The sequence below is a fragment of the Chiloscyllium plagiosum genome, chromosome 26 (assembly GCF_004010195.1).
Source record: "Chiloscyllium plagiosum isolate BGI_BamShark_2017 chromosome 26, ASM401019v2, whole genome shotgun sequence".
NCBI lineage: Eukaryota > Metazoa > Chordata > Chondrichthyes > Orectolobiformes > Hemiscylliidae > Chiloscyllium > Chiloscyllium plagiosum.
The window spans coordinates 42122276-42144418 of NC_057735.1; the positions used below are offsets into that span (position 1 = coordinate 42122276).

General features: G+C 41.2%; 1 protein-coding gene across 1 annotated transcript in view; it reads right to left on the reverse strand.

Annotated features, from left to right (window-relative positions):
• The window catches only part of LOC122563291 (synaptotagmin-6-like), a 294684-nt gene extending 283504 nt beyond the window's left edge, over nucleotides 1-11180 (reverse strand). Inside the window, exon 1 of the mRNA XM_043716993.1 lies at nucleotides 10030-11180. Within this exon, the coding sequence (XP_043572928.1) occupies nucleotides 10030-10180 (151 nt within the window). The 5' untranslated portion in view covers nucleotides 10181-11180. The remainder of the gene's footprint in view (nucleotides 1-10029) is intronic.
• Nucleotides 11181-22143: the final 10963 nt, after the last annotated feature.

The following is a 22143-nucleotide window of genomic DNA, read 5'->3' on the forward strand; positions in this document are numbered from 1 at the left end:
ATTTCTGGCATTATGCTGTTATTTGGGAAGGTTGACTTATTTGAGCCTGATGTTGAAGACTGGGCCCAGTATTAGATTAGATTAGATTAGATTAGATTACAGTGTGGAAACAGGCCCTTCGGCCCAACAAGTCCACACCGACCCTCCGAAGCGCAACTCACCCATACCTCTACATTTACCCCTTACCTAACACTACGGGCAATTTAGCATGGCCAATTCACCTGACCTGCACATCTTTTGGACTGTGGGAGGAAACCGGAGCACTCGGAGGAAACCCACGCAGACACGGGAAGAACGCGCAAACTCCACACAGTCAGTCGCCTGAGGCGGGAATTGAACCCGGGTCCCCCCATCAAACACTCCCAGGACAGGGACAGCACAGGGTTAGATACAGAGTAAAGCTCCCTCTACACTGTCTCCCCATCAATTCCGATGGGCATATCTGCGTGGGTTTTCTCCGGGTGCTAACCACTGTGCCACCGTGCCGCCCATACGTATGTGGAAAGAATGCATTTTATTTCTGGGAAAATGACACTGGGGCAGACAAAAAGCAATGAGGAATTCTCCTGACAGTTTGTGGATCCACAGCTTTTTCGATTATTGAGAGGCTAACTTTCCAAGAGGGACCAGATACTAAACCCCATTCAAGAGTTGATTGATTTAGCTAAGGAACATTACAACCCCAAGCCTCCTCTAAGTGTGAGACATTGTTGGTTTTACTTGGCTGTGCTGGATCCAAGGGAATCCATATTGGGATTCTGGACCAGGTTAAGATGACTGGCAGAGGCATGTGATTTTTGTTTAACCCTTAATGAGATGTGGTGAGACCATTTAGAATGTGGGAGCAATGCTATAACCATGAAAAAGCACACACTAGATGATGGCCAACTGGATTTCAAACAGGCACTGCAACTTCCTTTATCACTGGAAAATGCTCCCAGTATATGAGTATATGAGTATATGAGTATATGAGTTACAGTATGTGAGTTACTGATGGCCAAATTAAATAAGCTATCCAATAGGCTGGCATCCAGGAAAGGGCTCACCCTCAAAAATCCATCAACATCTCATCTGGAACAGTGAAATTTCTTAGCAACATCCAAATCAGAACCAAAATAAGCACCTGGTTAAATGGTCACCCAGTTCTAATGGAGGTGGTTAAAAGCGCGGGTATATCAGTGATTGTGGAAGCAGTCTTTAGCAAATTCACTCTGGACTCCAACTCTTAAGTTTACATTAGACCTCGGCCAGACTGAGAACCTATACCGGGGAAGCTTTACAGATTAAGGGTACAACTTCGGGTTCTGGTCTCTTATGGGATGTAGCTGGTTCAGTTCCCACTGATTGTAGTAAAAGGCTCTGGCTCAAGCTTGATGGGGTGAAATTGGTGTGAGAAAGTTCAGACAATACCTGAATGGACATAAATTTGTAATAGTAATACACCACAAACCCCTGCTAAAAGAGGACAGGACCGTGCCACCCATTGCTTCAGGTCAAATTCAGCGGTGGGCTGTAATAGTGTGCGCACACAATTACAAGTTAAAATGCTGCTTGGGAAACCGACTGGCAAATGTGAATGTCTTGGGGTGCCTCCTTTTGGCAGATACTCCATCGGTGGTGCCACCACAAGAAAAGTCAGTTTATTCTGGATTTTAAACTTTCCGGACCCATTTCCGATCACCGCTGACAATATCAGACTTTGGACAGAGAATGATCCCATCCTGACAAAACTGAAACTGCTGACAGTGATGGGGGAGACAGAAGGGCCATCACAACCAGAATTGGAACCTTTCTGGACCCAGAGAGACCAGATCACCATAGATGACGTCATATTATTATGGGGAACAAATTGTGATTGTGCAGAGCCAGATACTGGTTGAACTCCAGCAGGGTCATCCGGGGGTTTCCACTATGGAGATGTTGGTGAGAGGTTATGTCTAGTAGCCAGATTGGATGCGGACATTGCCGCATTAGTGGGGTAGTGCCCAGAGTGCCATCAAGGACAACCTGATAAAGGAGCAGCGCTCCGAAAGCTAGTGCTTCCAATTAAACCTGTTGGACTATAACCTGGGGTTGTGTGATTTTTAACAAAGACAAAGATTACCACCAGCAGTTCCTCCACATTTGCGGGAATGCCCGGGTAACCCTAGAATTGGTTACATGTTGACTATGCCGGTCTTTTCATGGTCTCCGTGTTCTCAGTCATTGCAGACACCCTTTCAAAGTGGTTGGAATAAGAGAGTTCCTTTGTCAAACATGGGGATGATGATGGGAAAGCTGACAGCATCTTTTGCAACACACAGACTCCCAAAAGGTGTTGGTTACAGAAAATGGGCCATTATTTTCCTGCAGGGAATTCAAGTATTTGCTAAAGTCGAATGGCATTAGGCATGTAAGGACAGCTCCATGCCATTGGTCATCCAATGACCTAGCAGAAAGAGCAGTCCAAACATTGGAAGCAGGCTTAAAGAAACAGCCTACACCTTCACTCGATAGCAAACTGCCCCTATTCCTGTTTGCTTACAGGACCACCCCTCACATAACTACAAGGGTAGCTCCAGCAGAGTAGCTAATGGAGAGAGGACTCCACACCAGGTTAAACCTGATCTCCCCAGACCTTGGGGGGGGGGTGGGTGAAATGGCATCTGCAATGCCAATGCTGGACACAGGATTCCTGTAAGAGAGAGAGGTTGTTTACTTCAGGGGATGAACTTTGGTTTTGAAATCACGGGAATGGCCCTGCATGGGTACGAGTCATTGTCGACGCAAGATCAGGTCCAATGGCATGCAAAGTTCAGGTAGGTGATGTGGTCCTGAAAAAGCACGTGAACCACTTAAAAGCTGCAAACTCACAAACGGGGCAGGAACAAACTATACCCGGCCCCTCGGAACATCCAGCAAGGCTGTCAGAACACATGGGTTCTCCCGTTCTGCCCAGTCTTGAAGAAACCTCTGAGAACAGGATCAACACGATGGATGACACAACCTTGAAGCCATTACCTCCTGAAGAAGAGGATGAATTTCTTCCGAGACGCTCCAGGCGCAAGAGTCAGGTTATGGTCCAGCACACATCTCCATGGAGTTACTTCATGTAGCAATCAATCTCAAATCTGTCACAGTATAAAATTTACTGAACACTGCTACAGGAGCTTGGGTGTCAGCCCATGTTGTGAGGATTAAATATTTGCCAGGAGAAAAAAAAAGCCATCTCTCCTTTAATTTGCAAAGATCCCCCTGGGGTCACAGAGGAAATAAGCACCCCAAGTCAATACACTGGAACTTTAAAATGCTCAATTTTAACAAAACCCCTCAAATTCCTGCTGGATTTCAAAATGTTATCAAATAAAACAGTTTCTACCAGCCTGTTAACCAGTAACGCCCAGCAGGTCACTGAGCCAGGGAGTGATCAGGAGCAATCCACCAGAATAATGAACAGTACAGCAACACATTAATGTTTGAGAAGCAGCATTGAATCTGGTAAAAGAGGAACTGCAATAAATCAGTCCCTTGTTCTATGCAAGGGAAATGATAGCTTTCATTTTGTTGTGAAGCTCATGATTTCCTCTCCTGTAATACGAAACTACCACAACAGGGCTCAGGAGGCTGTAAAATGTGTGGCAGCAATAAAAGTTGAGTGGCAGCAACAAGCACAAACATTGACTTGATTGATGGAAGCAATTAGAGTGAAAAGATTAGAATATTCTTAATAGTTAGGACAATGATAAAATTGCTGGCATTACAATCCAAGCTACTTCAACTGCACTCATTCAGTTTGTCACGAAGACTCTGAAAGTCACGCTAGCTAAAGCACTCATGTTCATCTCTTAGTCTATGCACAAGTGTACTCACAATGTTTGGCTGAGGGCCATAATCCCTAGCAACATGCTCAATTACTGCTATAAGAAAATATGACTTTGTTTAACAGCAGCATCAGATATACATAAGACAATATATAGCATTACAATACATAAACCAACAGAGCAACTTTACTTAGCACTGATGACAGTATATTATGTATGCTTAACAGTGTTTCTAGAATGAGTCTTTGTTTCCATGAGCTACTTGATTGTACAGCAGATATTATACATCTCATCATCTCTGTATACTATACCGCAGAAATAAAATGTAAACTGTGCCTGAGAAATTTACACTGCAGCAAATAAATCTAGTCCAATAGGAACCCTTTATGTTATCAGATTGTTTCCACTATTAGAAAGGAGAAAGTGAGGTCTGCAGATGCTGGAGATCAGAGCTGAAAATGTGTTGCTGGAAAAGCGCAGCAGGTCAGGCAGCATCCAGGGAACAGGAGCCCTGATTCCTGAAGAAGGGCTTATGCCCGAAACATCGATTCTCCTGTTCCCTGGATGCTGCCTGACCTGCTGCGCTTTTCCATCAACACATTTTCAGCTCCACTATTAGAAAGACAATTGGTAATCAGGGGATACAGATTTAAGTTAATTACCAAAAGGACCAAAAGTGATATGAGAGGGGAGAAAATGTCATAATCTGTAATGCATGTTGTGAATATGGAATTGGATAAATGCTTGAGGTGAGAATATTGGGGCAGGGTTCTGGGCAGAAAGGGCAATTGGGATTGAATTGGATAGCTCTTTCATAGAGCCAGCACAGGCAAAAGGGGCAGAGTGATCCTAACTCTGTGCAGAACCATGCTATGAATCTATGCAAATTAATTATAGGGTCAAATTTCTTCCATATTGCAATCTCTCCAAAACCACTCCAAACTGGCGACAAATCTCTACAAGTGTTAGCTTAGTTTCTTCTCACTAACTGTAACATTAATAAGCACCACCATTACACTCTGCTCTTTTCTGCATGTGCACACATGCACCAGCTTTGAAATGTTTTATTTTGCTGTCAGTCTCCTTGCTATAGTTGTGCCATTACAAAGACCTCCCTGCACTGTTAAACTCATCTTCCTAGCACTAGTCAATTAGAGTCAGAGGGTCATACAGCATTGAAACAGATTTTTCGGTCCAACTACTCCATGCCAATTATAATTTAAACTAAACTCATCCCACCTGACTGCATTTGCCCCAAATCTCTCCTTTCTAATTCATGTACTTATCCAAATGTACTTTAAACATGGTAACTGTACCAGCATCCATCATTTCCTTTGGACGTTCATTCCATACAAAAAACACTCTCTCGCTAAAAATGTTTCCATTGTCACCTTAAACATATGCTCCCAAATCTTAAAATTCCCCACCCTAAAGAAAAGATCCTTGCCATTCACCTTATCTATGCCCCTCATGGTTTTATAAACCTCTACAAGATTACCGCTCATACTCTTACGCTGTAGTGAAAAATGTCCCAACCCATCCAGCCTCTCCTTATAACTCAAATCCTCCATTCCTGGCATCCTGGTAAATCTCTTCTGAAACCTCTCCAGTTTAATCATATCTGAGCTATAACAGGGCACCTAGAACAGTATACAGTACTTCAGAAAAGACCTCTCCAATGCCCCTGTACAACCTCAACATAATGTCCCAACTCCTTCACCCAAATTTGTTGTTTAACAACGTAAAGTTCTTATCAGAAGGACTTATACTTGGAGGAGCCTGGCTTACTCTTTAAAAAACGTTTCCTGTCAATTGACTTTAAATATATATCATTTATGCAAGTTATTATTCTCTAAATTAGTCAGCCGTTGTGCAGCTCTTATAATAATGGGTGCACGCATACACAGTTCTTCTTGTCTGTTATTGATATTTCACTTAAAAACAAATCAATGCATTTCCAATCTTAATACGATTGCTTTCAATTTGCCAAAGGGCTAGCCACAAGGTATTTTTGAAAAGATTCATGTGTAGTTGCTAGAAGAAGCTTGCCTGTCAAATATATTTCAATGGGATGTGCAATTAAAGTTACAGAGGTATGACTGGAATAAGCACGTTATCATTAATCAACCATTCAGTTTCTATCTTCACTCTCAACAATCACTTTGCCATGTACATCTTGCTGGGACAAACAAACTCAACCTGAAAGTGGATGGAGCTAGTTGCGATGAGCATGAGATGTAAACCTTGAATGAAGCATATGTATTTCAAACTTGAAAGTTTTTAAATTTGGTCAAATAAGTAGTTTTACTTTGAAAGAATAATTTAATGATTAACAAATAGAGTGTGTGTTTTTTTGTTACTTGTACTTCCAACTGTGACCAATGCTTTATCATAAAGTACTTGCCAGATGCAGAGTTGGGGTATTTGACTGGATAGTCCAGAAAGTAAAAGATATCTGACTATGTATTTACCAAAGCAATTGAAGAACCAACTAAATAGGTCACTAGTTAGATGATAGTTAACCATTAATATCCATTAATAGAATTGGATTAAATCATTAAAAAGCCTAATAGCCGAAATTCACAGCAAAACTAATAGTTTTAATGCTTTTAGATATAACCTTTCCTTTTCAGGTAGCACAGGCGATGATAACTTTGCTATTACTAGTAACAATTCTTCTCGACCCAGCTTCTTGCTTCTGCTTCAATTGCCACCACCTGTAGTCACACACCATCATTTGTTTGTTATTGAATCATTTCTGTCAATCACATACTTACCACCATCTCCCCCCCCCCCCCACCACACACCTCCTGCCCTTGTATTTCCTCCTCTCTCCTCACCCTGCCATGCACTTGCTGAAAACCTGGCACATCTATCATGTACTTGTTTCTGTCCTGTTTCCTGCTCCCTAGATGCTGCCTGACCTGTTGAGTATGAGCAGCAGTTTCTATTTCCATGTCAGTTTTCCTCCCCCTCTTGTGTAACTAATCCCTTGGATTCCTGACAGGATCAGCTGGAGTGCACCTTACTGAATGAAATCCCAACCCTGGAGGGAATATCGCCAATATGTAATGTCCAAAGTAAGTAACCGATTGGTCTCACAAAATTGGATGTTCTAAAGCGTACACAGTCAATTAGCTGATGTGACTATTGTTCTAACCTAGATTTAGGGTCCCAATAATCTGCATATTTGGTGCATTTTGTGACCGGTCGATGTGAACACAGACCCTCGTTTTAACAAGAAAATATAGAGTCATAGATGCCAAATGCCAAAAAATACAAATCTCATTAAAAATTATGACAAATGCCTTCATACTTTGAAAAGATAGGGCAACCAGTGATGGAAGGGAAACACGTCCCTGAGCTGGCAAAATAAATTGATCGAGTAAGATGCTCATTAACATTGTAATTACCCCTTGCACCATCCAATGATTTTCAGGTTTCAGTTCCCGCTGCTGCTTCTTTCCAACCCTTGTATTCGAAAGCGTTGATGTTTAACTCTTGCGATTAAAGAGCACACGAAAGACTACTCCACAGTGAACACTATTGAAGCCCCTGTGTTTCGATCGCCACAAAACCCACTGTGTAAGCTGCAGCCGAATACCTTCTTATCAAAGAAGCATAATCTCCGGGGAAAGATCTGTGTGTGCCTGTGTGTGTGTGTTTGTGTGAGCCTGTGGGTGTGTGTGTGCTTGTGTGTGTGTGCGTGAGTGCCTGTGTCTCTATGTGTGTGCCTCTGTGTGAGAGTGCATCTGTGTCTGTGTGGGGGTGCCTGTCTGCCTGTGTGTGTGCCTGTGTGTGCCTGTATGTGTGTACGCCTGTGTGTGCCTGTATGTGTGTGCAAGTGTGTGTGTACAGTTCTGCCCATAAACCTGGCAGCGATTACTTAAACTGAACCACTTCATGTCCTGCCTTGAGGAAGACAAATAATTCCGTGCTCAATAACACCGATGAGGACATTGGGTTGCAAGAGTCAGAGAGGCAAAACAACAGTCAGTAACGATTAAACTGCTAGGTGGAACATCAGGTAGACAACGTAATCATTATCTACACACACATTGGCGGGAATAGACAGTCATCAGTCGTATGTTTCAGCAGATGGGAAGGTTGTATTGAAGTGGTCGGACTCACCTTTGGAATCCTATAGCCTCCACACAATTACAACGGAGCTGCATCTCGCCGTCTCTCTATTCATGAGCTTTCTCGAATGACAGCCGTGAGAAGAATTCAGTGCCTCCCGATATCATTGGTACCTTTCCCCAGTCGGTCTCAAGCTCAGGATGTTTTAACCTTTTCAGTGTAAGCTTAACAACAGCAGGGCGTAAGTTACAGTATGGGACAGGTCTGGCAAATGAACCCAGCCTGCTTTCCAGAAAACTTCACCATTGAACTTATAAATTCAGCTGCTGTACACATACAGTCCTGAGCTACCCTTTCCCGAAGGGTGGTGTGCTAGACAGCACCCACTTATCACAAGCGGGTTTTAAGCGTTTAGTTTTAAGAAGTCGTACAATGCGTCTTTACTCCAACCTAACACACAACTTACCTCATCTGGAAAGAAACCATTTTTCCATATAATTTTAAGATTTGGCACTGGTTCGTTTACTCACCTGATCTCAAGTCACAGTCTCAAGCTGCCAGGCAATAACGTGTAAATTCAACTTGCACAACACAGCTGCAAGGTCTCTTCACAGCACACAAAACACCAAATGCAAACACTCTCAAGTCTTAACATTGATCCTGGCCTGACATAGCCAATTGGACCAATGATAACCGTAGCAAGATAATATTCAAGGTTAACACTTCAAAACCTGAAATAGAACCTTAAAATCCCCTCAACTGCAGCCCACACGAAAACAACACAAATTTCAGGGAAGACATATTTTTAAAAAAATGTTCCACTACTACCTGCAGACAGAAATCTGAAAGGAACAATTCAGAAAGCCTGTTAAATATGGCGAGGAATGTTCCTCTCACACCGGCCGAGATCCCGACTGACTCAGAACGTGATTGAAGATTCAGCACTGGACAGCTCCTCAGCACAACCGCACGGCAGGGAACATGACCGCGATCCTCCTCCCCGGGGGACCCAAATCGCAACTCGGGTGCTCAGGCACAGTCTCGGAATCAACAGATGGCAAGACAACTTCACCAAACACCTTGCCTTAACGCCAACTTTCACCTGCAGCTTCTGTTCAAACTGTTAACCGAACCTCAGCCGGAAAACAGACTTCTCTCGAGTAACCCAAACGCCGCCTGTGGGCTCGAAAGCAGACTGTGGAACTTAGCCTAGTGTGTGCAGGAAAGCTGATAGATGCACCCCCTCATAACTGGAAAGATACAAGAAATGGACAGTGAATGTGACAGAGAGACTGGACACTCCAATCTATAGCTTGATGAAATCAACTCGCTTGGCTATCTAGGGATCACATTGTACAGAGAGGACACGCAACATGGTCTAGCCCACGGGCTTAAAATTTCAATAATCTTGCTCTACCAAGCATTTCTGTTTTGCAAAAAGTCAACTCACAAACAGACCTTATCACTCACTGGTGATCGCCGGTTCTCACGAAGGATGGATTCTCATCGAAAGGAAAACATGTTTTTGAATAACAAACACCTCCAGCAGTGTGCAGTCAGGTGTCCGAGAGGACAGGCAGCAGTATCTGATGCCCGGCTCCCTCTCCCAGCACCGCCAGTTGAAGTAGGATGGCTGATTTCAGCGTCTCTCGGAGAGCTAGTGGCTGCTGCTGCTGCCCTGGGTGAACTCGGTCACTGTTTCCCTCTAGTGCCAAGAGACTGTCAGGGAACAACTTGCAATTTCAGGCAGTGCAAAGTGCCATTGCTTCCCTTGACTGTACTGAACAGTCAGAATGCTAAAGAGAATACAGTCCCTTCTGTGTTTCGCCAGTTGGCTTTCCTCGGGAACTTTTACACGCTGTCTTTACAATCGGATCGTAATTTTTATTCTGGGATGAACACTCCAGTTAAATACTATTTATGGACTGTAAGTAACCATATGGGTGATATTGATGAACGTGCAATACTTTCTCATAGCTACGTTAGAAATCTTATAGATCCCTTCGCCATCATTATGTTATTCTAGTTGAGTTGGAATTAAGTTGGCTAGTTTGGTTTAATGAAAGGCGCTTGGTTTATTGTCCAAACTTATTGAAAGGATTCTCTTTCTCATTAATGTTAAGTGTGATCAGCTGTTTCCTTACTTTACCTGTCTCAGTTACACTGGGGAGCTGACTGGAGGAGGAAAACACAAACTCCAGGCACTTCTCATGTTCCAGAAGGTTCTTGGTGCACAGTTCGTTGACCAGCCCGATGGCCTTTTGACACAGGATCACATGGTCCTCTCGGTTGGCACTCATCTCCTATAAGGCATCCTTCCTCTTGCGGAGTGGACAAGAGATCAGGAGCTGGAAAGGACCCGCTCAGTCCAACGCGGAGCACATCTGCAACTCGCCGGCGTGAAGCCACCCATGGGGAACCTCCCCTTTCATCCAAAGGCACATTGATGTCAACGATTGGCAGGCGAGCAGCTACTTTGCACGATCCACCGCTTGCTGAAATCTTACTGGCTTCCGGAATGTTTCTGGGAGTGTTTGGGGAGATCTCTTATTTATACTGCGGACGCTGAGGCGTGGCCTCTCTCTCTCTCTCTCTGGGAACCTCTTAACTGCAATTTTGAATTCTGGGCAAGGTTTCAAATAGAATAGAAACTTGCCATTGAGTAAGCTGATCGCTTCATCGATTTGACACATTGGTTACTTTCTTAAATTTGCTTGGATTTTGTCTATGTAACATGTTCTTCTGCAGTGAAGTTACAACAGGCACTCTCCTCTATCTCCTGAAGAGACATCCCTTCATTTCAATCCTGTGGTTCCGCTTTTCCTTGCAAAACAAAAAGAATAGAAAGTGTGACAATTAGACCAGAATTCAATGCAGCTGTATAGTGCCGGTCGCTATGCGAGCTTTGACAAAGACCAGTGCAATGCTCCCTGTTGAAAAACCGTGCGGAGAAGCCAAACTTCAGGTGCGACTCCAAATTGCAGACCGACGCGACTTTGTTAACTCCCGTTGCACTCACTAATTTGTGACAATGTTTATTATGAACCCCCAACCCACCAAAGGCGTCCCCGACCCTGATGATTGCTGATTTTTTAAAAAAAATTCTCTGTTCCTAAACTTGATTTTGTGGATCTTACATTTTGAATCTTGTATTACAACAGAAAGGAACGGCAGGTATTGAGTTATCTTGTATCACATGCACATTCAATAACTCCGATTCTGTTTATGCTTGTCTTCCAACAACAGATCAGGAAATGTCAGGATTATTTACTAGTGAGAGGTGCCCACTTTGGGAGCAGATTTACCCGTAGCCTATGCTCACGCAAGTTACTGACAGCAATCTGACTTCAGGTCTTGATCAGCATAGTTTATGGTCCTTATCTATAAACATAGCTCTTTGGACTGATTTTTGTTTTTTTCTGGGTTGTCTATTGTTCTGATTTCCTGCTCCTCTCAGCAGGAAGACCACTTGTCAGGACCAGTCCAGTCAGATCACCCTCACTGTAAGGTGAGATAGCTTCTGCTAAAGGCATTGGCCCAGGCTCCAGTAATAGTTGTCCTGATTTTATGTCCCTAATGAAAGCCCTCACCTTCAATGTTGGTCAAAGTTATCACTATTGTGAGGATGGTTTTCTCATTACACTTGTTTGGTGGTGCGGCTTATTGCTTGAGTTTCTCATTCCGTGTCAACAGGTCATTTACAGTCCACCTGTCTTTCATCATTTACAACAGTCTGAACATTCCAGTCACACTTTCAAAACAGATCACTTTTCATGATTCATTGGCAACACATGTGGATGGCACAGTGGCTCAGTGGTTAGCACTGCTGCCTCACAGTGCCAGGGACCCACGTTCGATTCCAGCCTCGGGTGACTGTCTGTGTGGAGTTTGCACATTCTCCCCGTGTCTGTGTGGGTTTCCTTCAGGTGCTCTCGTTTCCTCCTACAATCCAAAGATGTACAGGTCAGGTGAATTGGCCATGCTAAACTGCCCATAGTGTCAGGTGCATTAGTCAGGGATAAATATAGGGTAGGGGAATGGGTCTTGGTGGGTTACTCTTTGGAGGGCCAGTTTGGACTTGTTGGGCTGAAGGGCCTGTTTCCATATTGTAGGGACTCTAATCTCTAATGTATGGCTCATAGAGTCATACAGCATGGAAACAGACCTTTTGGTCCATGCTGACCATAATCCTAAACTAAACTAGTCCCTCCTGCCTGCTCCTGACCCATATCCCTCCAAACCTTACCTATTCATGTACTTCTCCAAATGTCTTTTAAACATTGTAATTGTACGCACATTCACCCCTTGCTACTTTTGGAAGTTCATTCCATATGCAAACCATCCTCTGTGTAAAAAAAAAGTCCCTCATGTCTTTTTAAAAATCCCTCTGCTCCCTCCTTAAAATGTGCCCCTTAGACTTCAAATCCCCCTATCCCAGGGAATAGACAACTACCATCAACACTGTCTGTGTCCCTAGTATTTTATAAACTTCTAGAAGGTCATCTGTGAGATGTTGGTGTAGAGAATCTTTATCCTTCTAGGTGATGGAGTCACTGATTACCTCTCTGAGATTGTTTGTGTATTCATGGCTTTCTTACAATCCTCACCAATTCAAGCTCTTTATCTACATGAGCTTGAATCTCCACATTGAAATATTATATTAACATTTAATCTAGATAATTTTTTGCCGATCTCCAATACAGCATATATAACAGACATTAGTAGCTGTCTAATAATTATTTGAAAAACCTTTTTTTTTAACTAAATTGAACCCTGCTGTCTAAGTTTCTACTGTCTGCACCATTTTGGTGGTTGACACCTGGCAGTACATTATTGTATTATCAGCAATACTTAATTACACACCCACTTGGCCTGGCACATTTTGGCTTGATGAATCATTGTATATTCTCGCAGATCCAGGTCTTGCTCAATCTCCAATGACAATCTCCCTCTCCAGAGGCCAAAAGTTCTTACACTTTCTTTGACTGGATGCTCCTTCAATTTGACTGGTTTATTTTGGATGTTACTCAAGCTGAAATGCTGCACTCCAATAATTCAATAAAGTCAAGTTACCCTCGGCCTTTTGGAGCTTTTATGTTACTCAAAAATCGACCCCTCACTTCTGGTGCCCACCCTTCAACTACTTATGTCCTAAATTCTGGAATTAAGTACAACAGATACCTCCAAACTTTTATAAAACATTCTTAACAGCAAGTTCATTGGCAAACTGTTACCTCAACTTCCTTCATATTAGTTTGTAACACTTCCAGGAGTAGCAATGATATGCTTTTCCAATATAAAAATGCTTTGTAAATGCAAATTAAAACAAAGGTTTCTTTTTTGTTGTTAATGCTCCCTGTTCACTAACAGTTGTAGCATATGCTTTTATTATTGTGTTATAAGTAACACAAATTCATTCTGCAATTACAAATATACATTTCAACATTGGAATCTACTCGTCTAATGTACTACTACTATAAAATATGACATAACTAAGGCCCCATGTCCCATCAGTAAACAGATTAGCTCATTATCACTATTGTGCAAAATACATTTCCATTTTAAAACAGGACGGCATTAAAGAGCGTGCAAAAACGATTCAGGGAATGGCTCTAGGAATGAGGAATTTCAGTTATGTAGATATATTCTAGGAGTTAGGACTGTTTTTCTTGAAGAAGAGACATTTGAGAGAAGATTTAATGGACATGTTCAATACCATGAAAGGTCTGAATACAATAGTTAGAGAAATGCTGTATGCTTGATGGAAGGATCGAGAAAAACAGGGCACAGAGTTAAGGTCAAAAACAAAGAACTGCAGATGCTGGAAATACAAGCCCATTATAAACCTACTGACTCCAACAGTTACCTTGACTAAACATCTTTAACCCCGTTTCCTGTAAAGACTCCATTCCATTCTTCCAGTTTCTCCATCTCCGTCACATCTGTTTGGATGATGCTGGCTTCCATAAGGAGGGGTCTGAAATGTCCACCAGTACCAAAATCACCTCCACACAACACACCCACTCAACAATAAAAATCATCTGTAGCTCTTTTCAGGATAACTGTGTCTCAGCCCCATCCTATTCTCCAAGATCATTGACTCCCAGCATTCAAAACTAACACATCTTCCAGGATCACTGAATTCTCTGGAATTATAAACCATTAGCCTCCTCTCTCCCCTAGGCTCACTGAAGTTTTCCCTGGGGTTACGGATTAACTATGTCTCTTGCAAGACCAGAACTTCCTCTCCCAGAATCAAATAAGGTGATGGATATGAAATGGTTAATCATAAGAAGCTTCACCCACTCTGATATATCACACTGTCTCTGGGAAGTGTTTGAGTAGTCTGAAAGAGTCTAGGGCAGTTCTGGCCAGTTTTCACTGGAGATAGTCATTATAATACCATTAATATAATGTAACATGTATGTTGTCATTTTAATATAATAAACCTTGTCTTATTACTGAAGATAAGACCCTGATCTGCTGAGACATTATTTGTGGTTCACTCTGTGCTATAAACGAAAAGAAAGATACTCGGTGAGAATAGGAAGAGGACTGATGACAGCATTTTATGTAAAGTATGCAGACCCTATTTTAAAAAAACACATGGACTGCTCTTCAACCACACTGTGCATTAGGAACACATGTCTGAAGGTACACATTCCTTAGCTACTAACCTACTGGTCTGTTTTGGACCAGAGGCATGAAAAACAAGTTAGTGCAAAGTTGAAACTCAGAAAATAATAGGTAGACAATCAGTTGGATATGGTCTAGAAATAATGGAGAAATAAGTTGATAGATTTAAACAGAGGAATATCTGAAAAGTGAATAAAGCAAAAACAAGAAGTTTTAAATGCTTCATTTAAGTTTGAAGTAAAATACACAAATACAGTCAGTAATTGGAATCATACTCCTGCATTATAAATAGGTATTTTGTGCATCACAGAATAAACTACCAGACATCTAAGCATTAAATCTTTTCTACATTTAATTCATTTGCAAAGGCCACTTCCAAAGTTTTGCTTGAGTGTCATTATTATGGAATTCTCTTGATGTCTTTTAGAAGCCTTTTATTTTATTGTGGACTTCTTTGAATCATTAGCAAATTAAAATTACATAAAATTCATTAAAATAAAATTGCTGGAGGCCATTTTCTTTGTTCGAGAGCATGTTCTTTGAATATTCCTTGCATTAAAGCGTGTCAATGTCTCAAATACATTGCAGCAAAACACAAGGATATATATTGAATATATTTTAATGCTGATCTGAGCTTCTAGAAACACCAATAAGTATATTAGCTCAACTAATCAAAGATTCCATGTTACCTAATATTTGCTAACTTGATACTTAATTGTACTTCATATTAATATATCAATGATAGGAGAAGAACTCAAGTTTGTGTTTGACCATTTCCATTTAATCTCTGAGATAAAGACCCTCATTCATTGACAAAAACTGAGATGAAAGCTTCTTTACTTTTATACTTGTAAGGAAACTATGGTAAATCTGTAAGATATAATCTCAATCCATTTTGCTTGTGCTGTAGCTCACAACATACAATTATTCATAATTTGATTATGTCTCACAGTAAGTTGATCACTCATCACACCCAGTAAATCACAGAGTGCTTATCTGAAATCAAGACTGAAGTACATCGAAGGGTAAAAGGTGCGATTATCTTAACAATAGAGCCTCATTTAAACAAGTACATCTATACTCCCAGCCCAGCTTCTGACCAGAATGACACTGGGAGCTGGTGAATGGGAATGGAAATTTAGTTGAAAGAGGTTTTAACTGGGACTCTGTGGGAGCGATCTCTTGTGGTCAGAGAGACAGACAGAAATCTCAAGACACAATCAGGAAGGGGTAAAAGGCATAATAGTAATCTGGAAGAATAAAATTTGTGAATTTTTTTAATACATTCATGGGATGTTTGATCACTGGCTAGACCAGCATTTATTGTCCATCCCTAATTGCCCAGAGAGCAGTTAAGAGTCAACCACATTGCCATGGGTCTCGGGCCACATGTAGTCCAGACCAAATAAGGGTGGTCGTTTCCTTCTCTGAAGGACATTTTTCCCAACAATCAGTAATGGATTCATGGTCTTCATTAGACTCTTAATTGCAGATTTCTTTTATTATTGGTTTCAAATTCCACAATGCTCCATGGCAGGATTCAAACCAAGGTCCCCAGACATGACCTGGGTCTCTGAATTAACAGTCCAACGATAATAACACTGAACCAACACCGCCCCAGCTATAGCTGAAGGCAGTACCTGGGGAGATCAAAAGTTTCCATGTGAAGCCTGAAGAGGAGGGACTTCTCCTCCTCGTGATGACCCACAAGAAGCTTAATTTATCTGAGCCTTTTCAGGCTTGTGAGATCTTCTTAACATATTGCTGCTGCTGGGCAACAGACAACACAATGGTGAGGTTAAAAATGCACCCAAATCCTGAGTAGGTCATTGTCTGTTTTCAGTTGGAGCTACCTTCCAGGATTTGAATGTGGTGGTTGGACATTTCCAATATCAAAGCTTCATCTATCTCACAACATCTAGGTTGTGGTATTACTGGCTTTTATATACCCATGCATCTGAAATAGCTTGTTCCTCTACATGCTAAAGGTAGAGAGGTCAGCAGATCTTAGGACCAAGCAACAGGTTTGCAATAGCAAACACTTACATTATGAAATGCAGTTGGTCCGTTACATTACGCTGTACTTCTTTGAAGCATGTACAATAAGTATGCATTGTCCTGTCTAAACTTGTGATTGTGTTGACCTTTAATCCTGAGAGGAGGGTAATTCATCATCAGTGGGTGAGCAGCTCTGCAAGAAGTGTTGTTGATACATACTGCAATTTGATCTAGCAGCCAGGCAAGAAATGCTGGCCAGCATAAATTCCTGAAGAAGGGCTTATGCCCGAAACGTCGATTCTCCTGTTCCTTGGATGCTGCATGACCTGCTGCGCTTTTCCAGCAACACATTTTCAGAATAAATGCTGGCCATCCGTGTCCATGAGCGAATGAAAATCTAGAACCTAGATTCCCTGTCTGCAATGTTAAAGGTCCACTTGCCTTTGAGCCACAGAATGGTGTGGGTCTATTTTCCACTTCAGCAGTTGAGCACAATGATTTCAGCTGAATCTCTTGTGTAGTACTGAGGGAATAGAGTACTACTTTGTTACAGATGTCATTTTCTGCTCTCTTGAGTAACTCTAACAATTTCCATGAAGAACACGGGAATTATCCCTGGTGTCCTAGGAGTATTTATCTCTCAATTAACATCACATTAACAGATTGTGGGATCTATTTATGGTATCTTGTAAATTAATTGCTGTATTTCCTGCATTCAAACAGCAACTACCACTTAGAAAATTACTTCCCTGGCTTTAATACACTTTGGACACCTGTTAATCATATATATATATAACTGCAACACTTCTTATTTCACTTAAAGATTACAATTAAAATAATGCATGCGTGTCATATCAAAGTTTTGCTGTTTGTACAATGCTCCTGGGTATGGCTGTCTGATCTGAATGTACATTGAGCCTAATTTAAGCAACTGGATAGGATATTCCCAAAGAAATCCCTGAATTTCCAGATCTAGAGTGATCTGCCTTGCTGTCTGAGTATTATAACATGTATAAAAATATGCAGACATTGTCAGTTTTGTTTTTGAGTGAATCAGCATGAAGCTACACTAGCTGGCCCTGCTACATACATGTCTTATTCAATTTACAAATATAATGCATATTTGTTTAAATAAATATATCTGGAGGATTTGTTTGTTGTTTTATGTGGATATTACAAATGCAATGGGATGGAGTGAAATCAAATCGGTTGTGGCATCTATCTCAGTCTAACATTTCATTGTGAATTTCTTTGTGGTTTGTAAATTTATAATGAGACATTTTACCACAGTAGATGTGATTACCATGTAATGATCCACTTTAAAACGTCTTTTTTGCCATTTGACTCGGTTATTTCAGCTGAAACGTGTGTGGGCTGATGACAGGATATTATCACTGTGACTAATTTTATATTGAGATTTGGATGGACTAAATCCTGACAGGAAATGAAGGATGTGTCATGTCACCATGACAGAGAACTGACAAATCACAGAAATGCCCTTCAGTTCAGCCCAGGCTTCAGAGTAAAGCTGATTTATCACATTATACTCCTACACTTGGCTAATAGTAACTATGTTACGCAGTTAAGATATTATCTTAAATACACTTTTATGACTTTTTTGTGTGGAAGGATTTAGAGGATGCAAATTTAATTTGAGGTAACAGTACTTTGTTGCATGATGTGTTTCTTTCAGAAGGGACCTAGAAAATGGATTGATGATTCCAGTTTTTGGATTGAAATCCAAAAGAAAATGTTAGGAAGATGAACTTGCATGTTTGAAGTCTTGACATTTCATTATTCTTGCAGACATACTCTGTAGCAGAAGCAACAAAAAACTGCTAAAGTTTTGTAAAGAGCAGCAAATGCACTGCTGTCAAAAGAGCAACAAGTATAATCGATTTAAACCTTGAAAAGAACTAAGTATTGCTCAGGTCGCATCAATGTTCTAATGAAACATTAACAAGCTGCAAGCAGTTAATTGACCAAAATATCAATTGTGTCATTTCCGTCCCACTGGCGTGTACAGGCAGTACAATAACAAAATAGATTTAACATATTCTTTCAATCATTGGTCACTGATTTAGGTACATGGACTGAAAAAGAAATGGAAACAAAGATTTGCATTTTATATAATGTCTTTCAACTCAGGATATCTCAAAGTGTTTTTCAGCCAATGAAATGTGTTTGAATTATAATCACTAGTGTAATGTACAAATAATGATCCCACAGATAATAATGGCATATGTTACCAAATTATTTGTAGTTTTATTCAGTGTTGTTGATTGTAGGATAAATATCATTCTTCATTGCCCAGAGAAAACAGATGAGGTCACGGTTTAATGCAATATTGACAGTGCAGCACTCTATCAGTTTTGCACTGGAGGGACTGCAGCAGCGTTATGGCATTATATGAAGTGGTCTAATGTCTACTTGTAGCTCCTCCTGCCGGGAAGTCTGCTATTATGCTCATATATCTTCTGACATTCTCTCACATGCTCTGTAGCCCATCTGCAACCACTCTGGCATCCTTCAACCAACGAGTTAACCCCTCTTTCTCCTACCCTCTAGAAGAGATCACTGTCACTTCTTAGCTCTGAGCTCTGATATTTTCATTTCTGTTTGTCATTTTTAGATTTGTTTTTACTGTTGGAACTTCAACAACATCTTCATTTATGATTGTATTTTTTTCAACATATAATTCAGCATCTGCATTTCAAAGGCTGTGATTGTCTTCCATCGATCTTCACGTACGACCTAGGTTTCTGATGCACATGGGAAAGTGGATAGAATGTAATAACTTCTAAGGAGGGCAGTGTACTGTTGTTAAAATTATGGAAGCCGTGCATAAAACAAATACACAAAGAATTAGATTTACTTCAAAGTGTAAAAATTGGATAAGCACATAATGAATTTGTGGTATCTTGAAGACAGCAGAATCAGAAGAAGTCCAAAAGAAATTGCATGTTTAGAAAGTGGATTGAGTACAAATACCTAAAAGTCAAAACAGTGGCAGTCCATAAGAAAACATCAGAAGAAGCTCCAGTGATGCTTCAAGCAGATGGCATCATACTGGAATAAAAAGAGAAAAATGTCTCTTTATGACAAATGATAGCAGAAGATGGCAGATGTAATACAGACATTACAATAAGGATTCTGACAGCCAGAAACAATGTTCTGAAGCTGAAAGCTATGTTAACATAAAGAAAATTCAAACCAGTAACAAGGAGAAAGCTCCTCATAAGTGGCCTAATACAGAATAAAAACCTGAAAGAGTAAATTTCAATTTATTTGTATGTAAATGCATATGAGTCCAAATTTTATCATGTTTTGCTAAATGACAATTTAATTGAGTTTCTTGGAGGCTTATTGCTGTCAGGCCCAGTGAGATGTCTAGTAGAATATCTACTTACATTTGGCATCTCACAATAGCAACACTCTCCTGGAGTGCTAGCTCGATTCTACCATTTTGGTGTTGTGACCTCAATCATTAGCTCTGGGGAAGAGATTGGTTATCCTCTGCATTATCTTACCCAGCAGGCCTTCCAAGCTCCTGTGGGGTGGTGTAGGTAGATAATGAGGTGCATTTGGGATATTCTGCAAAATACCTCCCTGGGCCTCACAGCAAGAAACCCCCCATGAAACTCTATTACATTGACACTCAGTCAAAACATGACTAGATTCAGTCTTGTATGTGTTTACATATAAATAAAGTGAATTTTTTTCAGGTATTTGTTCTGTATTAGACCATTTGTTGGAACTTTCTCCTTTTACAAGTTTGAATTCTTTTAATGTCAAGCACATTTTGGCTTCACAAAATTGCTTCTAGCTGTAAAAATCCTTGTTCTATTGTCTGTATTACATCTGGTATCCTCTGCTATAATTTGCCTGTAAGAGAAATTTTAATCTTTTTCTTCCAGTGTGATGTCATTTGCTTCAAACTTCACCCCAATTTCTTCTGACATTTTCTTTCTAATGACTTTTGTTTTGACTTTTAGGTGTTTGTATTCAATCCATATTCGAACCATCCTATTCTTTTTTGGGGGATTTTTCCGATTCTGCAAACAATATTGTGTCATCAATGTACTGCAAGTACATTATGTACTTGCACTCAGTTTTTACACATGGAAGTATCTAATTCTCTATTTATTGATTTTGTGTTGAGCTTGAATCATTTTAACAACAGCCTTGTTGATGTTCTTATAAGATGCTACACTGTATTCACGTTCCTGCATGCCTCAGGACAATACATGAAAATCTATGGAAGGCCAGCTTCTATGAGCCTGGGGCAAGATTGCTGCCTGGGTCAGTGTGGTCTCAGCCATGTGAAGGAATGACCACTACTGGAGGTAGAAGAGGCTGACATCTGCTTCACTCTTCCAGGATAACCAATACCATTTTGTCTCTGCAACCTCTTGTTCACGCTATCTCTGCTGCTCTCAACATGGCTCATGCTCTACTGCTCTCACTGTAGCCTGCAATATTTTCCCTCACTTACTGTCTAGTATCTGACACCAGCAACCCTGCATGACCTTTGTCTTGCCTACTCACTCACTCAGGGCACCTCATCACTCTCTCACTACATGTGCGTCAACTGTAACAGTCTGTTCCCCCCCCCCACTCAATCCCTCCCTTTCTCTTATTCCAGGTGAAAATAGTACACATTGTCAGAAAAAAAATACAGGTTTCTCTATCATTTCACTGCTCACCTCTTACGAGACATGGCTCCTGCTTCTGACTGCCCATGGCTGAACCCCTGGACTCGTATAACAGACTGCCCTTGACTCACTGTGCCAGGGACTCCTGACTGAAACGTGACAACTGTGACAAACCTGGCTTTGTGTCTGTGATAAATGGGAAGGCGAGACAGTAAAAGTAAGAGTCTGGTACTTCTGTATGAAGCAGCAAATCACAAAACTACAAGGCAACGTGAGGCATGAATATTGTGAGGTAGGTTCAAAGTGCTGACAGTGAGTCAACAGGCCTGAAATGCAGTTTTCTCCAGTGCGGGAGCTGAAAGACTGTCCCTGTACTCACACAGTGTCGCAGCATTGAGGCATTGTTACAATGCGTCCCAAGGTGCAGCATTAAAGTGAGAAGCGTACTGTAAGTGGATCAGCACGGTAACATGCAGGCCCTGAGAGGCTGGATGCCAGTGTCCATGAATGAGATGGATGTATGGCGGGTGCCCTGGAGCATGCCCTGAGACATTGTTACCAACTGTCCAAAATGGCAGCCAGAAGGCACAAGTCACGCTCAGACTTTCATATCAGGAATTGTCAACGTCTAGCTTCATCACAGCAGATGGATAAATAGGAAGTTACATATTAAAGAGGTGAGGTTCGGTGTTAATAAGGCTGTTAACAAGTAAAATTCCCCTTTAATAGGCATAGCTCCCCAGTGAGAACCCTGTCTTGACACCCACAAACTCATTGGAGAATGCAGTTCTCTGAATATACATGTGAACAGTTTCAAATAGAGCTCCTTCCCCATGTTCTCAGACTTTTGAATGGATCTCTCAAATGTTCACGTTGATCTCTCTCTCTCTCTGGACTTTCTCTGCGGCCGTAACACTGTATTCTACACTAAGTTCTGCTAATCTGATGCACTTTTCACTGAATCTCAGTACATG